At 41.5% G+C, this 15,607-nt stretch overlaps 1 protein-coding gene across 1 annotated transcript; it reads right to left on the bottom strand.

The window, feature by feature from the left end:
- Nucleotides 1–400: 400 nt before the first annotated feature.
- Nucleotides 401–1,187, bottom strand: LOC119651613 (extracellular protease inhibitor 10-like). The gene is made up of 4 exons (XM_038055267.1): nucleotides 1,076–1,187; nucleotides 868–1,020; nucleotides 544–810; nucleotides 401–479 (listed from the first exon to the last, which is right to left on the bottom strand). The coding sequence occupies exons 1-4, from the start codon at nucleotides 1,110–1,112 to the stop codon at nucleotides 427–429; spliced, it is 510 nt and encodes a 169-aa protein (XP_037911195.1). The 5' UTR covers nucleotides 1,113–1,187; the 3' UTR covers nucleotides 401–426.
- Nucleotides 1,188–15,607: the final 14,420 nt, after the last annotated feature.

Here is a 15,607-nt window from a genome sequence, read left to right as displayed (position 1 = left end):
CTTTCAACCCCCCGTACTCCGCACCTTCCCATCAAATGTCAAAACTACGACTTCGGAAGTACTAACCAAGACCTTTCATTTGATGCCCCACATGACTACATATGGTGAAAACCCCCTTTTGCATGTATAGGGACCTCAGTGCCGATACTGAAGGATATGTAAGAAGCATGAATAGAAGTCTATTAGCAGAACGATTTCCAATTCCTATTCTTCTTAGTGATCTCTCTCAGTTAGTTTCTCACGAGGTAACTGGTAGAAATAAAACTGTGCATCATATTAATCAGAATTTTATTAGTTTCTATATTGTTTGAAACAGTTTCTATGCATTGAACGCTTTTTTGATCTTGGGAATTATATTTAATGATGGAATTTAGTGTTCTTGGACAACAATCTGTTTTTTCCCGAGTGGAAAACTATCGTCGTTTATTAAATAAGTCTAGTGTTGAAGTTGCATTTTTCAGCAGAAGTTTGTGAAAATCCTGAAAAAAAAACAGAAAATACAGAATACATGGTCATAATTCAGTTTACTAAGCATAAACTCACTCTTTTCGGCATTGCAATTAGCCAATTGCAAAAAACACAAATTTGCGAAGGTTTTGTAGACCTGCCCATCAGACCCGCAGACAGGTAAAAAGTATTCTGGACATGTCATGTCACAGGTGTCCGTTCGACTGGCTGCTTCTAACTCTGGTCTATTTCCGGAAGGATTTTTTTTCTTTTTGAAAGGTCCTTGGGAACCGACGATGCTCATTACTTCGAGATTTTTAGAAACTTGCGAAAGACATTCTGACTGGTCTGTCCTTTTCCAAACTAAAAACAAACATTTGTGTCTAAACGTTAGCAGTAAAATGTGCGATCATTTCTCACCTCCTGGCTCCCTGCACTCAGCATTTATGAATTCGCACATGTTATTTAGCATTTTCAATTCTCTTCCATTGGAAACACAAAGTGGGTCGAAACTCTCTTTTCCGCAGTAACGCAAGCACAAAAGGGGTCCATTGTAACCCGCTACGACAGCAACTAGGAGAAAGAATATCCAATAAACAGAGTCGACCACCAAGGAAAGAAGTGTTACCAAAAAGAGCACCAAACAAGACACTAGTAGAGAACATTTTGCTATTATTTCTGTAACTAAGATAACATGGCAAAGAGCTCCCCTTTTATAGTCTTTATAGATTTCATTCATGTCATATTCGACATAGCATAAGATAATTCCATTATCTTCGATGAACTTTGTATCTTTGATCTCAAAAATTCTTTAGATATTTATAGAGTAGTATCGCCTTCAATGAAGTATATTTGAATGTTAGTAAAAGATATTCTCATAGAAAAATGTAGAACTCTTTGTAGACTTGGATGCTTCTTTAGGTGGTCTTATCACTAAATATTTTACTTAGGATGGTTTCCCGATTGAATAATTCAAAAACCTGAAGATATTAGACATATCTATCCACAACTTTATGTTAAAATCGTCAAATCTGTTGCTTCACTTAAATATTTTTTTTTATTAAAGAAAAACTTTCAGAAGAAAATTGTCTGATGTAAATGAGGTGAATAATTGCAAAAAATTTCTTCGACTGAGCAAACTTTAAACAAATCGTGGAAGGTGATCTCGTTGCTCAGGATTTTAACATAATCGCAATTCGCCATGGATGCTTGTGTTCACTTTCGTGCTGTCCTGCTGCTGTGGACTTACCACTTGTACAGCATTAAGTATGACGATATGAAATTGAAGTTCAGTCTCAATGCAAGAAAGGAATAGCAATTCAAAAAAGACACTCTCTCTCGACTTCACAAAAAGTTAAATTGGAGACATAGTCGTTTATAAAAAGGAATGGCAAAAGACCTGCTAAGTGAGGCTCATAGAAATTATGATCACGAAAAACGGAAAACAGGATTCTCGGTCAACTATAATAAAAGCACAAACAGGTGGATCCCAAAAGAGTAACTAACGACATCTGCATTGTTTATCCGTGGGCCAATAACTGGCTTCTGACAAAAAAGTAAAACCACTTTCGAGCTTCCGGATGTACCGTACTCGGAAAATCATAAGTTTCTAATATATTATAAATGAAGTATGTCGACGAGTAGTTCAGGCAGTGCTACTTCTTCCATAATGCCTAGTGACCAAGCTAAAGTGCGAGATAGCCGCCTTAACAGCCAGTGTGGCTGAAATGCGGGCGACGCTGAATGCTCAGCGTTCGGGCGGCAGGTCGAGAGCTCGGTAACAAGTCGTCAGGACAGGCTACGGACCGAAGCATTTGCTGGTACCATCGTAGATTCGGCGATAAAGCTACTAGATGTACGCTCACATGTAAATTCGCACTTACCGCAAAAACTAGGTCCGCGGGGGGTCGTCACGACGGCCACCCAGAACGCAACGCCACGACGCCTAACGATTTTTGACCCCCTCAGCAGGCGCAACTACCTCGTAGATTCTGGTGCGGAGGTTTCGGTTCTTCCCGTACCCCGGCACCGTCTGTTATTTCCGCAACCATTGACACTGGCGGCAGCAAATTCCTCCTGAATCTACACCTACGGGTATAGGCAAGTGGACGCGAGTCTTGGCTTGCGTAGGATGTTTTCATGGCGATTCATCCTGGCGGATGTCAGCTCCCCATACTAGGCGCAGACTTCTTGCGCCACTATGGGTTGCTGGTGGAATTGCAAAATAAGTCTCTCTCTAGCTGGTATACGGGGAGAACCCAAGGCTCCCAAGTGATCCGGTCTTCGACAAGAGATCAAGTCTCACAGAGTCGGGATTGGTGCGTCTGCTGAGGGACAATCTTCGACGCATCAAAGCCACACCTCCCACCCGACACTCGTCCGCACCTGTCTGTGCGCCCAAGGAACTGGACACGTGCACATACGTCCTTGTCAGGACGGACGCCGTCCGGAAGCCGCTACAGTCTCCATATGAAGGCACGTACCGCGTTCTCGAGCGGGGAGAACATTTCTTCCAGCTCTAGATCGGGGGACACAAAGAGGCGGTCTCCCTATCCAGGCTGAAGCCCGTGTGTGCCCCAAAACAACGTCGCGTTCGCTTCACAGGTTAAAGGGGGACACAGTTCCGGGTTCGGTCGCTGAAACCCCTAGGTTTCATCTGGGGGCAGAGTGATGTGGCGCAGCAGAATTGGCAACATTCGAAACTTATTTCGAATGTTGCGAATGCAATTGGGTAGATGACACCGCCGGCACTCTCCACGCGTTTTAGGACTCGACACAGCGGTGGAAAACCAACCGGTCTCTTCGTCTCCAACGTTCACGGAGTACATACGCCTAGTGACCACGTTTTGTATGTGAAATAATTTAAAATAAAAGGAGAATAGAAAACGTTTTAATTAGTACTATATTGGAGTGGATACTAAGTATGGTAGCGTCAAACTGTTCATAAGACCGACTGGTGTTAGCAAAAAAGGCGTGGAAGCCAGTTGTATGCCGTTGGGGGCCTACCTTACAGTTAAGTGTAAGTTAATGCAATGTAGCATATTGAGCATTTATTTCGTATAATAAAATACTAGAAATGGAAGGTGCCTTAAAAGAGTTAAGTTAAGGTACTTACGTACAGAAACTACTTCCTTTTTTATACATTATAAACTGCTATTAAGGCTCTGGAACAGTTGAACAACTTGGAATTCATAAAAATTTCAGCACCCCGGTCCTGTATTTGATTACCGGCAGATCCGAAAATATACCTAATACCCCGGTTTTCTTGAAACTATAATCGTCTCAGTCAAGCTTTTATCTGTCGCCGAATCAATTCCTATAAAGTATTTACTAACCTCAGAACCGTGAGTTGTCAGGAAATTGGGAACCTAAACTCTAGCATGCAAATTGATCCTGCTTTTGCATGGTGATTTCGCAATACCCTCGAACTACTCTAATTACTGATTTAAATTACTGCTACATCACAATGCAATAGTTAAATTATTTATTGACGACCCAAGAGGCGAATAGATATTTTTTGTTCAGTGCATCAATTCCCTCCCTTACAACGAAGAGGTATTTCACATTGGAAGTCTACAAAAGTCCAACCGCAAAACCATACATATATGGTTTTATAAAAGTAGTTCTTTTATTTTCTATAGTTCGTTTTAAGTAAAACTACTAAAACCAGCACTGAAGAAGGACATATGTTGTGTCCGAAACACGTGCCAACATTTAAAAAAAAAACATATTAAATCTATAGTAAAACTAGAAATTCAATTCAATTCATTCAATTCCTCCACGTCGTCTGGACAAGGCAGCATGAAGAACGTCACCGATAACAAGAAGAAATTATGTTGGTAACAGGATGCAGCGCTGGCGGATTCCGCTTTGGATCTCAAAATCCTCCCATATTTTACCTCGGTGCAGCGAGTGAAATTCTGCGCCATCATATGTTATGTCGCTCTGATAATGGCTACTAATTTCTCCGTAATGCCCCTCCTGCGTAGAGTACTTCAGATACACTCCCTGTTCACGCTGTCGGAAGCTTTCTCGAAATCGATGAAGAACAGGTGCAGCGAAGATCTAAATTTCACACAGCCTGTTCTCTGTCGTTCAAGATTTCGAGAAGTTGCATCTCAAGATTATTTTAGCTATTATTTTTGCAACGGCAGAAAGCACAATTGTCTCACTCAAAACGGGTGCCCTTCTTTGGAATGTTAACGATCATCCCCTTCTTCGTCTCTCGGAAAGGTCTCGGGTAAGTTAATATGAGTAGATGTAGCAGAGCTGCAATAACTGTAGATGCAACGGGAAATAACTTTACTAGGAGACCTAGTAGAACCGAGAACTACAATAACTTCAGAAGTCAAAAAGAGACGGCTTATGCTTGCATCCAGGGGAGAGGCAACCCGTCGGTTGCGGCCTCACCTCAGCCCTGGGAGCAGCATGACCGAAGTGTTACTAGGTGTTTTTGGCCCCTTTATATACAATTCAAGACACAACATGGATATGAATTATATTTGTGAAAAGAAGCCTGAATTTCAGGCTTAAGGCGGCCGTTGCTACTCTGAATTTGAGGAAGTCCTGAGTCCAGTCCACTCGATGGCGTATCAGACAAATTGGAAAGAAAATTTATATTTCTAGTCCATGGACCCCTCTGTTCTGGGCCAGAACTCAAATTTATATCAATAGACAATTTGGTATTTAGTCCAGGACAAAAGTAACTCATTAGGCTCTATCTCATCATTGCCTTGGGAGCAACGTGGGCAAAGTGGTTACTGGACCAGTAGACCACTGAATCGTGCTTGTAAAAGCAATAAGGATGAAGACTAATTAAACTGCAGGTACCTGAAGCCCGAATACCATATAAGAGGCTCGTAAGATATTCGAAGCGAGACTTCTTTAGAACATACTGCGAGGATCTAGAAGGTGAAAGGGAGACTTCAATGCTGTAGAGAGACCTTGTGAGTTCGCCGAGTTGAACTCTCACAAGAAAAGGCGACAGGGGTAGGAGAAAGAAAATTGACTGTTTCTAGAAATCCTTCTAGAAATCATTCAATCCTGTTGTAAGAGGAATTGGAATACTTGCGAGAGCAATGCTTATAAATGAAAAAGCGAGAGTGTCGCCATACTGTGTTTTGATCATTTCAAAGCACCTGGCATGAATGTCATCTATCCAGCAATTCTAAAGGAGAGCACCTAGAGCGATTTCTAAGAAAGATGACTATTCAAATACAAAGAACGTCAAGCATCATTATTAAATCGAAATAAAACCACAATACACAAAAAGAAGAAACCGAACGGCCTTGGCTTTCCAGAGATGAGAAAATGACCCTTGAAGTCTCTGAAGAAGGGAAATGTCTGAAAGTTATTATTATAGAAGAAACAAACTTGTATGATACAAACAGGGTTCATGATCCAGTGAGAGAGTGAACAGATATCACCAGTGTAGTCGGGGGATGTGAGAAAAGATGTCATAGTCCATTGAACTCCACATTTTGGAAGCAAGGCAGCATGAAGATGGCCACCAATAATAAAAAGACGTAGCATCGGTAACAAGATGCAATCCCGGCGGACTCCGGTTTGGACGTCAATTTTTTTTCAGATTTTACGTACGTGATATTTTGCGCCATCATATATCGCTGTGATAATAGCTATTAGCTGCTCGGAAATAACCTTCCTGCGTAGAGCACGCCAGAACGCTGTCGAAAGCTCTTTCGAAATCGTTGATCGCAGGTGAAGTGAAGATCTGAACTTCGTGCACTGCCCCAAAATGATTCGTAAGGTGTTGATGTAGTCAATGCAGGCGTATCTATAGCGGAAAAGACCCTGCTGTCTGTCGATTAAGCTTTCGAGGTGATTTTTGCATTCCAGGATTATTTTAGCTATTATCTTTTCGACGGCAGGGAGCACGCAGATACCCCTACAATTGTCGCACCCGTACCGTTGCCTCTTTTCGGATTCTTGACGATCCGATCCTTTTTTCCACTTTCCCGGAAAGGCTGCGGATTCCCAGGGTTTCCTTATAAGTGGAAACTGCAGGTGAAGCAATGAATAGCTTTCCAGGAATACCATCTGAGTGCATTGATGGCCGAGATGATTTCTCTTCTGTTTGGAGGAATAATCTGTATACGTCTGTTAAAATGACTTGCCATTTCTTCCACAGCAGGTAAAACTCTCCCGGATGTAACACCGCTAAGAACAGCGGTGAAGTGTTCTTTCCAGCCCTTCAGCTGCTTGTTATTGTGGATAAGGGGTTGACCGTTAAAGTCCCCCACAGGACCTTTGAAAAATTTGCGATCACATTCAAATTATTTCGTGATATGCTATACAGTTGTGAAATGATTGCTATCCGCGGAAATTTCTGCTTCCCAGAATATCTGTTTAGTGGAAGATTTGAAGTTTTCTCAAAACGAGGAGAAAACTGGTGCAAACTAGAAAAATATGTAGCGTAATATCCTGAGGTCTTCTGCACCAACTACTCAAAAACGGAACAAGGTTATGAAGGTCTACTTTTCGAATAGTACCGTGATGTGGGTTTTTTCTTTGGGACAATATACAATGGTTTTTCACGCTGTATGCCATTCTAAGGGCAGCAACCCGGGGGATTGACGTGCAACAGAAAGACAGGCACATTGAAATCTGCCGCGGTAATCACGCTGCACTGATGTGTTGAGTAGTCCTTTAGTCTCCTCAAAAATCATTCAGAAATCTAGAGGTTGATTGAATTCTATATCTAAATTCAATGCGGTGGAACTATTCTGGGCAAGAAGAGAAATTCTCGAAGACGATACGTGTCTGTCCTGTAAGGGGGAAGCGGGCTCAACAGAATATTTTCTATGCCAATACCCCGTCTTTAGACGCATTAGAGATCATATTTTTGGTGCCGATGTGCTCCAGTTGCAGCGAGGAGATCCTGCAATGCATTAATAAATTTGGAATACTCCGTTAAAAGCAGGCGTTGAGTAGAACGCACGCTGCTTACCCAGATTTGCGGTGGTACTGGAACTCAAGCGCGTCATGTTCGTCCAGGCGATGGGAACCTTCACTTTTCTACGCTCCCTGAACCGCTGGCTGTCAAGTATATCCCAACTCTGACACTTGGCTGGACCATAAAAAGGAGCACTTTTGATGGGGACCCAATGTTCATCAGCATTTTCCGGCGATCTGTTCAAAATGTCTGTTGTCCGGTGAGAAAGACAGCTCTTCGACTGCCGACATCCGGATTCTGAAAGCTTAGGGTCGATGCTTTCCATCCCTTCTGGTAATTTCGGACGCAAACACAAGCAGCTATCAACTGCCACGCTTGAGGCCGATATAGGCGCTCTCATGTTTACTACATTCAGAAGACAATTTCTAAATCAGCAGGATTACATATTGGTTTTTGAGCTCAAATTGTATTACCAAGAATAATCTTATACTAACGAGGTGCTTCTCCCCTATTTTGTGGGTTTTATCTCTGGAGTGAGGTACTACATGCGTTCTTCTTGTAGATGCTTCTTTATCATTGAAACAAGGTGTCATTTATATCACTTAAAATGATATCAGAAAGTAAGAACAATTTGACAAGTGTAGTCTCGATAAAAACACGCAATATGTGGGTTCCTATGTAGAATTATCTGATTATGGCAGTGACTATCTGACATTGTTTCCTATTTCCACGGTAAAATATCTGAAGCAATTCTTTAAAAGTGATTGGAGGAATGATATCTTGATCAGGGGAACAGTGAATCACTATTGTCTGTCAGTATTCTGCTTCTTTCTAGAAAAATTAATATGAAAAGTATCAAAGCCCGTGATAAAGTATCACATATGCTGAAGCTTCTGCTTTGAGCTGGTTGCGAACGTGATTTTTAAAGCTCCCATTTTTCCTTTTTACTTCCAGAGGAATAAGTTTTCAAAAACTTTGCGAGTCATACCCTGCGGGCAATACAATCAAGAAGCATATTGGTGCCTGGATGAGTAGTTACGGCGGAGTCATTTACGTAGCTTTCTCACTTCGGTAATGACAATTACTGGGATACCATCGCATCCTGGAATAGCAGTTTATGGAACAGCATCATTCAAATTATTAAATAGGTAAACAAAAAATATAACACGGACGTAAAAGTTACGACTTGATCTGGCGTACAAATATTAACCTCGGCTCTTCTCAAGAACGTATCGAAACTGCGTATTTGTTTTCCCGAACTTGAACGAGAATTCCACGATACCAATTGAACATAGGTTACATTTAGGTTTATAGATTGCGAGGGCTGCAACTTCAAATACTGAGGCCCTTTATTAGATCGTCTTTTTATGGATGAAAAGGGCCATAATTTTAAAAAGACAGTACTGTGCCTGCTTCCCACCCACTAAAATCAACCCAATCCTTTCTGCCATTTTTTCGCGGGATCACCATCATGGGATGCAGTGAGAACTTTAGTTTTCATTAGTACGTTTAGGTCACGCATCTCATGTCACTTTTTGGATATTTCTTCCAGATTTTTTAGATCGTCCGTATTTCCGCGTTTACCGCAATCCAATTCCCTTCTGAACCCAATCTATTAAGTTATCGGGACTGATATCTGCGTTGACAGCGAACTCATTTCCATAACAATGGAACATAATGTAATCCGGGTCTTTGGATGTAGCATCGCATTTGAGACAGTCGAAGGACTCATCCAATCCGAAGCGATGAAGATATTTTCTATAACACCGTGCTCCGTAAGAAACTGTATCAGAGGTTAATTCTCCGGGCTTCCACTCGACTTATTCCTCAATATGCAGGATCAGTATATGAGTCAAAACACCCTTTTCGGAATGATCCCACCTTTACTGCTATTTTCTATAAAATTCCTTCCTAGTGGTTTTCGCTAGTCCACAGCGCCTAGGATGTATCCGCCGCGACAGGAGCCGCATATAATAGCACGGATTTCACAAATTTGGCGATAAGTATCCAGTTATTATATTCTGGAACTCCGGTGTTCGTCATCATCTTTGTAACAGATAAACTAGCCGCTATTACGTTTTCTATTCCTTGAAACTCAACTTGGCATCGATCATTACCCTAGGTATTTTATGATCGGTTTAAGACGACCTCACGATACCGGACGTTAACAGTATTGTTTTTCCTGCTATTTCGTCCGTCTTTTCGTCCATTAGGTCCATTTTTACCATGCGTAACCATGATTTGCATAAAGTCCCAGTTCCTCAGTGCCGAACCATAAACAGAAAATCCGGGGGGTTTCTCAATTACAAACACCAGTAAGAAGTCGGACGATTTGATGACCGGCTGATGAAGTTCACCACGTACACACCACAGATAGGTCCACCTGATGCGGAGAAATATTCCTTCTGGCCACTTCTCGATGCTGAGACCTGTAACTTTCCCATTGATGGTCATGTGGGTGAAAAAGCAGGCGGTAATAGGTACCAAAGGGGAAAGATGTTCGGAGCGCGCAGTGAGGGCCGCGAGCGTATAATTGATTTGGCGCACATCCATGACCTTGTATTTATGAATACATGGTTTATCCAACCATTGTCTCATCTTCTTACATTTTATAGTGGGAATAGTAAAACGCAAATCGTCTATGTTCTCATAAGACCCCCGACATTTTACCACCGTCACTGATTGCAAAACTGTTCCCTATGAGACCATCACACTTCAATATGGACCATTGGTTGCCATTTTGCGAATCTAGCCTCCGATAAAACAGCGTGAGGAACGCACTGGCCTGACGCGCATTAAAGGGGGCGGTTTCATGATAGGAAAGAAGAAATGATTCCATATACACTATTTACGAATGTGGAAGAATCTTGGAATCCAGAAAGCGGCCTCTGAAACCCTCGAAGTCACCAAGCCAGGTAAGTGGTTCATCAACCGAGGTGTTGAAATGAAGGTCCCTGGAAAGAAACGCCTCTACCACAAGTTTCTCGACGATAAAACGCTCATCAATTGGCAAATTTATAAGAATGCCAACCGAGAAACAAAGAAAGCTATCACTGTCACTCGAACGGTCCATTACAAAGATCTTTACGATAAACTGCACACTCGCAATGGCGATTTTCCAAAATCCGACACGAATATTGAACGATATTGAACACTTTTGTTGCGTTAATGGCAAGAACGGTATTTGGTTAGCGACCGTCGAGCAGCAACAGATAGATGACGCCAATATTTCAAACAGATTTCAACTGAAGAATCTATTCATCCTCCACTTCCACAATCATGGCCAACGTTTGGAGCAATTCCACCTGTCAGCGCAACTGAAGTCCAGAAAACAATAAAACCACTGAAACCGGGGAAAGCAACAGTGCTTGACGACATCCCATCTGTTGGTCTGAAAATCGAAGTCGATGGTAAGCGATCCAAAGGCCGGTCGAAACAACGGTGGCTTGATATGCTGGATGGGAATTTGAAAGCCTAGCATGCATCCAGGTCCGGGTTTTGATAAAAGAAAATGGCCAAATCGATCATGACGAGCCGACTCCGCATGTGAAGGGAACAAATACTGAAGAAAAAGAAGAAGTAAATCGGTTGCAAAACCGACAAAGTTACTTCCTCTGGCACGCGGAGGCCAAGCATTCCATCGTATATAACGCTCCATGGGGTCCAGTATGGAAATCGAGGAACACTCGCTATCACAACGCATTCTTTCGACCCGTTAATCCGTCTCGAGCCAGAGAAGCCTCTCCCCTACGTAACTCTCGGCTAATTAAGCTAAATAGACAGGGAAACCAAGTTTAGCTATAGTGCATTGAACCCAACGCCAGTTGGCCGAATTCAAGGTATTTCTGATATCTAGTACCTCCACCAGCAATTACGAACGAATATCGCCTGCCGAGCCAAATTCACGATTATTACTAATAAATTGATCGTGGAGCAGGTTTGCCGAAATCCATCCATCTCTCTGATAGACCACCCGCAAGCTCGATGAATGGAAGCTGCTTATTGCAGATCACCCTCTCTAATATCTTTCCCATAGTCTCTAAAAGAGAAATAGGGTGATATGAAGAAGACACACCAGGTGGTTTTTGGGACTTCGCCAGCAGAGCTAACTTCTGCCTCATCCAAATGTGTTCGTGATCCACTGGGTGTGATACTTCCGCAGTTCCTCCTTAGCAACTTCAGGGATTGACAAGACGCCCTGTTAGATGGTTCGGTGGGGTTCACACCTCTTTTGATGCAGAAGAAGGCATATAATTCTTTTTAAGAGCCGCGAGTAGGTCACTTGAGGTGATTTTTGCACACGTATCTAATTCATTAAAGCCCTGTAGTCAGCCCCACACGCAATCGTATTGGCATCAAAACACCGCTGTTTGTAGCATTCCGTCTGCTTTTTCGAGGTTTCATCAGCGATCCCTGAACTACTCGTTCAGCTCCTGATGGCCCGACTTCCCTCCGCCCACATCTCAAGATGGAGATTTCGTGGTTCTACCAATAAATCAATTTTCTATTCTGGTATAAACGCCCTCTAGTCATTGTGCCGTAACTATGTAATGGCTCAGATGAGCCACTATATCCATCGCTGTTCCCTTCGGGCCACTATCTTCTTCTAGAGCCGCGAGGAATGCCTCCTCCGATAGACTAGCTAACCATCCAGTCCCTATTTGGTTGTTACTTCCTCCGATGGTCTAATAGTCACTCCTTTATCAACAAGATACTACGATCTGCCTGGTCGCCAATCGAGCCTAACCTTCTACTTCAGGAGTTCGCGGTACATCAAACATTGGCTAGTACAATGTCCAAATCAGGAAGCTGAAAGTAATTAGAACGAAATCAAAGCGCAGCACAGCTTACATAGAAGAAGTATTAAGGAAAATCTGCGTTTAGAACGTTTCAGTAAAGTTTCGATCTATAAATAAAAATCAAAACCAAATTTGATTTGAACCAAAAATTTGCAGTTGCCAGAATATGCATTTTTTTAGTAGAAGAAACGGAAACGAGTTGGATTTTTTATTTATAAATAGAAGAAGTATTTAAGAAGAAGAATGAAGAAGTAATGCCAAACCGATAGATAGATGTACCTTCTTCAAATTCCACGGGTCTTATGAGGGCAGAACATTGCCATTCTGCTCAACAGCCTAGTGGTTATTGAGGTAGTATATGAATGCGTCAATAGACTGCATACGCTCGGTTTGCACAATAAGGTCCAGCCCATGCTTTATTAGATATTAATAAGGCAGTGGACGAGCTGGCTAGGAAAAGATCAGAACCCTTCTGTGAAATCGGAAAGAGATTCATAGCAACGATTCTAAAAAATGGAGAGCAACGGCAAAGAGAGCGCATGTTTTGGGGCAAATTAGGTTAAGGCATCTAAGAGCATACTTAATACCATGTCATGCCATATAATACCAGCCGACGGGTACGAAATAAAGTGCAGAGGGTTTACCGGAACAATGTTAAATGATGTAGATGAAATTCTGAACACACTAAAGCAGAAATGTTCCGTTGTATGCAGACGGTTGCAACGACATTGGGGAATTCACTCTTCAATTTAGTAGTGTTCAAAATGCAACGTTTGCGAGGATCTAGCGGTGTTTTCTTAGATCTATCAACAAATCCCAACAGAGTATCCAGACAGTGTAAGTTTCGGTAACGTATACGTGGTCGGTTGGTGAGTTTTATGCTGGCACTGATCATGTTAGGAGTGTGTTGCGAGTAGTAGACATGTTCAGAAACGAAAACCCAATAAGAAAGAGGACAACTGGTCCTCAAATTACAGAATATCTGAAACAGACAATTGTCTGACACAGACATTTGTCTGTCTGATGTCTGATCCAAGCATAGACATTTACCTGACATGACTACAAAAGAAGAAGAACGTCTTTGCTTTCCAATTCTTCGGGCTTGAAAATATCTTTCAAGTTTATATGTACATACTTTTTTGTCTACACCTGCAACGTCTTTTAATTCTCTTATTGGATATTAAGTCCAACTCCTCCTTAAATACGTAGAACATGGTCAGATCATTTAGGAAATAATATTCGCTATCCACATTCCAATACAAAAAAAATCGTATTCGCGGAAATATTAACCTAATAGAATTCGTATTCGTAGTCGTAAATACGAATACGTTTGTATTCACTTTAGGACATGAAAATACATATTCACTTGTGTAAATACCAAAATATTCACTTTTTCGAATTCGAATATATTTGTATTCATAGAAAATGGTCGTACGAATTTATTCGTATTTACGAATGCAAATATGCTGCTGCTGTAAGTGAATCTGCAAACTTGCATTCAAACGGCTACATAATCTGTCCGCAAACTTGTCGATAATTATTAAGGCTACATAGTTCACAAATGCTTACGCAAAGAATTTTGCATCCTCCAAGAACCGCAGTAAGGTGTCTATTGCCAGGAGCTATAACAAGGGGAGAACACCTCGCTGTGAGCAGCCTGTCCGCCCCCTAAATGGATCTTTCCCCACTTCAACATGTAGAGAATCTAACTGATTAACACCGATTCCGATTCCGTCCTGTTTTGCAGCATCACAAATAGTTGCAAACAAAGCATAGTTCAGTCCGCCTTGCAACGTAAGTTTCGAGAAATCAACTGAAACCAAGTCGGATCACCGTAGACTGGACGCTTCAGAAATTAAAGGTTTTGTGTATTTTTTATATAAAAATATTTGAGTGGACATTTGTGCTTAGTACGTAATGTATATGCATATATTATGCCATAATATTTTTATTTAGGTTCGCGTGCTACTGACATTGAAGGTATTAGAAATTTCACTGCAGCAACCTTGACCTAGCATAACTTTGGTAATTATAGTGTTTTCACCAAATTTGTTCTATATTATAGCCTATATAATTTTGCAACGTCAGCACCAAAAACGAACTAACCAACAATATCAAACCGCACTGGTCAAATAGGAAGAATAAGGATAGGAGAATACAACTTTGAGACCGTTGATAAGTTCTCCAATCTAGGGTCGAAAATCACAACCGATAACAGCTACGATGAGGAAATCCGCGCACGGTTGTTGTCAGCCAACAGAACCTATTTCAGCTTACAAAAACTTTTTCTCACCATAAGGTCAAAGCTCTTACTGTACAAGACTATGATCTTGCCAGTCCTCATGTATTCCTCGGAAACTTGGGTTCTTAGCAAGAAAAATTGCGAACTCTTGGCCGCGTTCGAGAGAAGAAACCCCCGAAGAATTTTTAGCCTCCTACGTGAGGATGGACGATTCCGTAGCCTACACAATGACGAAATCTATGATACCATGACCGTCCGGTTGTGGATAAAATTCCGCTCAATAGGTTACGCTGGGCGGGTCACTTAATCCGTATGGATGAAGATGATCCCACCCGGAAAGTCTATAAGGCAATATCTATGGTAGAAAAAGACGAGGCAGACCCTGCCTAGGATGGAGCGATGGCGTAGGCCAGGATGCCAGACAGCTTTTAGGGATATCGAATTGGTGGACCTCGGCCCAAAACCGGGATATCTGGAGTTCCTTATTAAGGCAGGCCTAGACCGGATACCGGTTGTTGCGCCGTTGATGATGATGATATAATTTTGCATTAATTTCATTATTCTATGATGAGCTTAAAGGGGGCTTTACAGTAATTATTAAAAATAATAGTATTATATTTATATATATATTTTTAACTTTTAGGTTGGGTAGTTTCTAAGAATCGGTCGGCCGAAAAACATGACCACTTTCCAGCCCTCACCCTACCCCCTGTTGAATTAAATGTCTGGAGCACAGGCCTGCACTAAAACCTTCAAAAGTATCAGAGTGAAATTATGCGGCGTTTCCAACGATTAATTAATTGAAGTAATAAAAACTTGTTGTTTCTTTTTCGTTGGTGTGGATATTTGTTCTTGCAAATACCGATATTTCGGGAACCACTTGTTCCCTTCATCAGTGCTAACTAGCACCAACGAAAAAGAAGCAATAAGTTTTTATTACTTCAATTTCTTCAAAAGTATCTTACTCTGACTTTTGGAAAAACCAAAGATTTTTGAAAGTAATCCACCCCTAACTCGTGCAAAAATGGACACGGTTATCGCGATCTGCTGCTCTACTATCTCAGCAGTTTCCAATAATAATGGTATAATTATTTTTTTCTATGTCAACAATAGAATATATATGGTACATATTTCCCAGTTGTATATACACATACATGTAATTTCATGTTGCTCCAATCATAAGAGAGTATTTACTAGATTTAGGCC

This window comes from Hermetia illucens, chromosome 3 (assembly GCF_905115235.1).
Source record: "Hermetia illucens chromosome 3, iHerIll2.2.curated.20191125, whole genome shotgun sequence".
Classification (NCBI taxonomy): domain Eukaryota; kingdom Metazoa; phylum Arthropoda; class Insecta; order Diptera; family Stratiomyidae; genus Hermetia; species Hermetia illucens.
The sequence above is the reverse complement of the archived record's forward strand: the minus strand, read 5'-3'. Positions and strand labels throughout refer to the sequence as shown.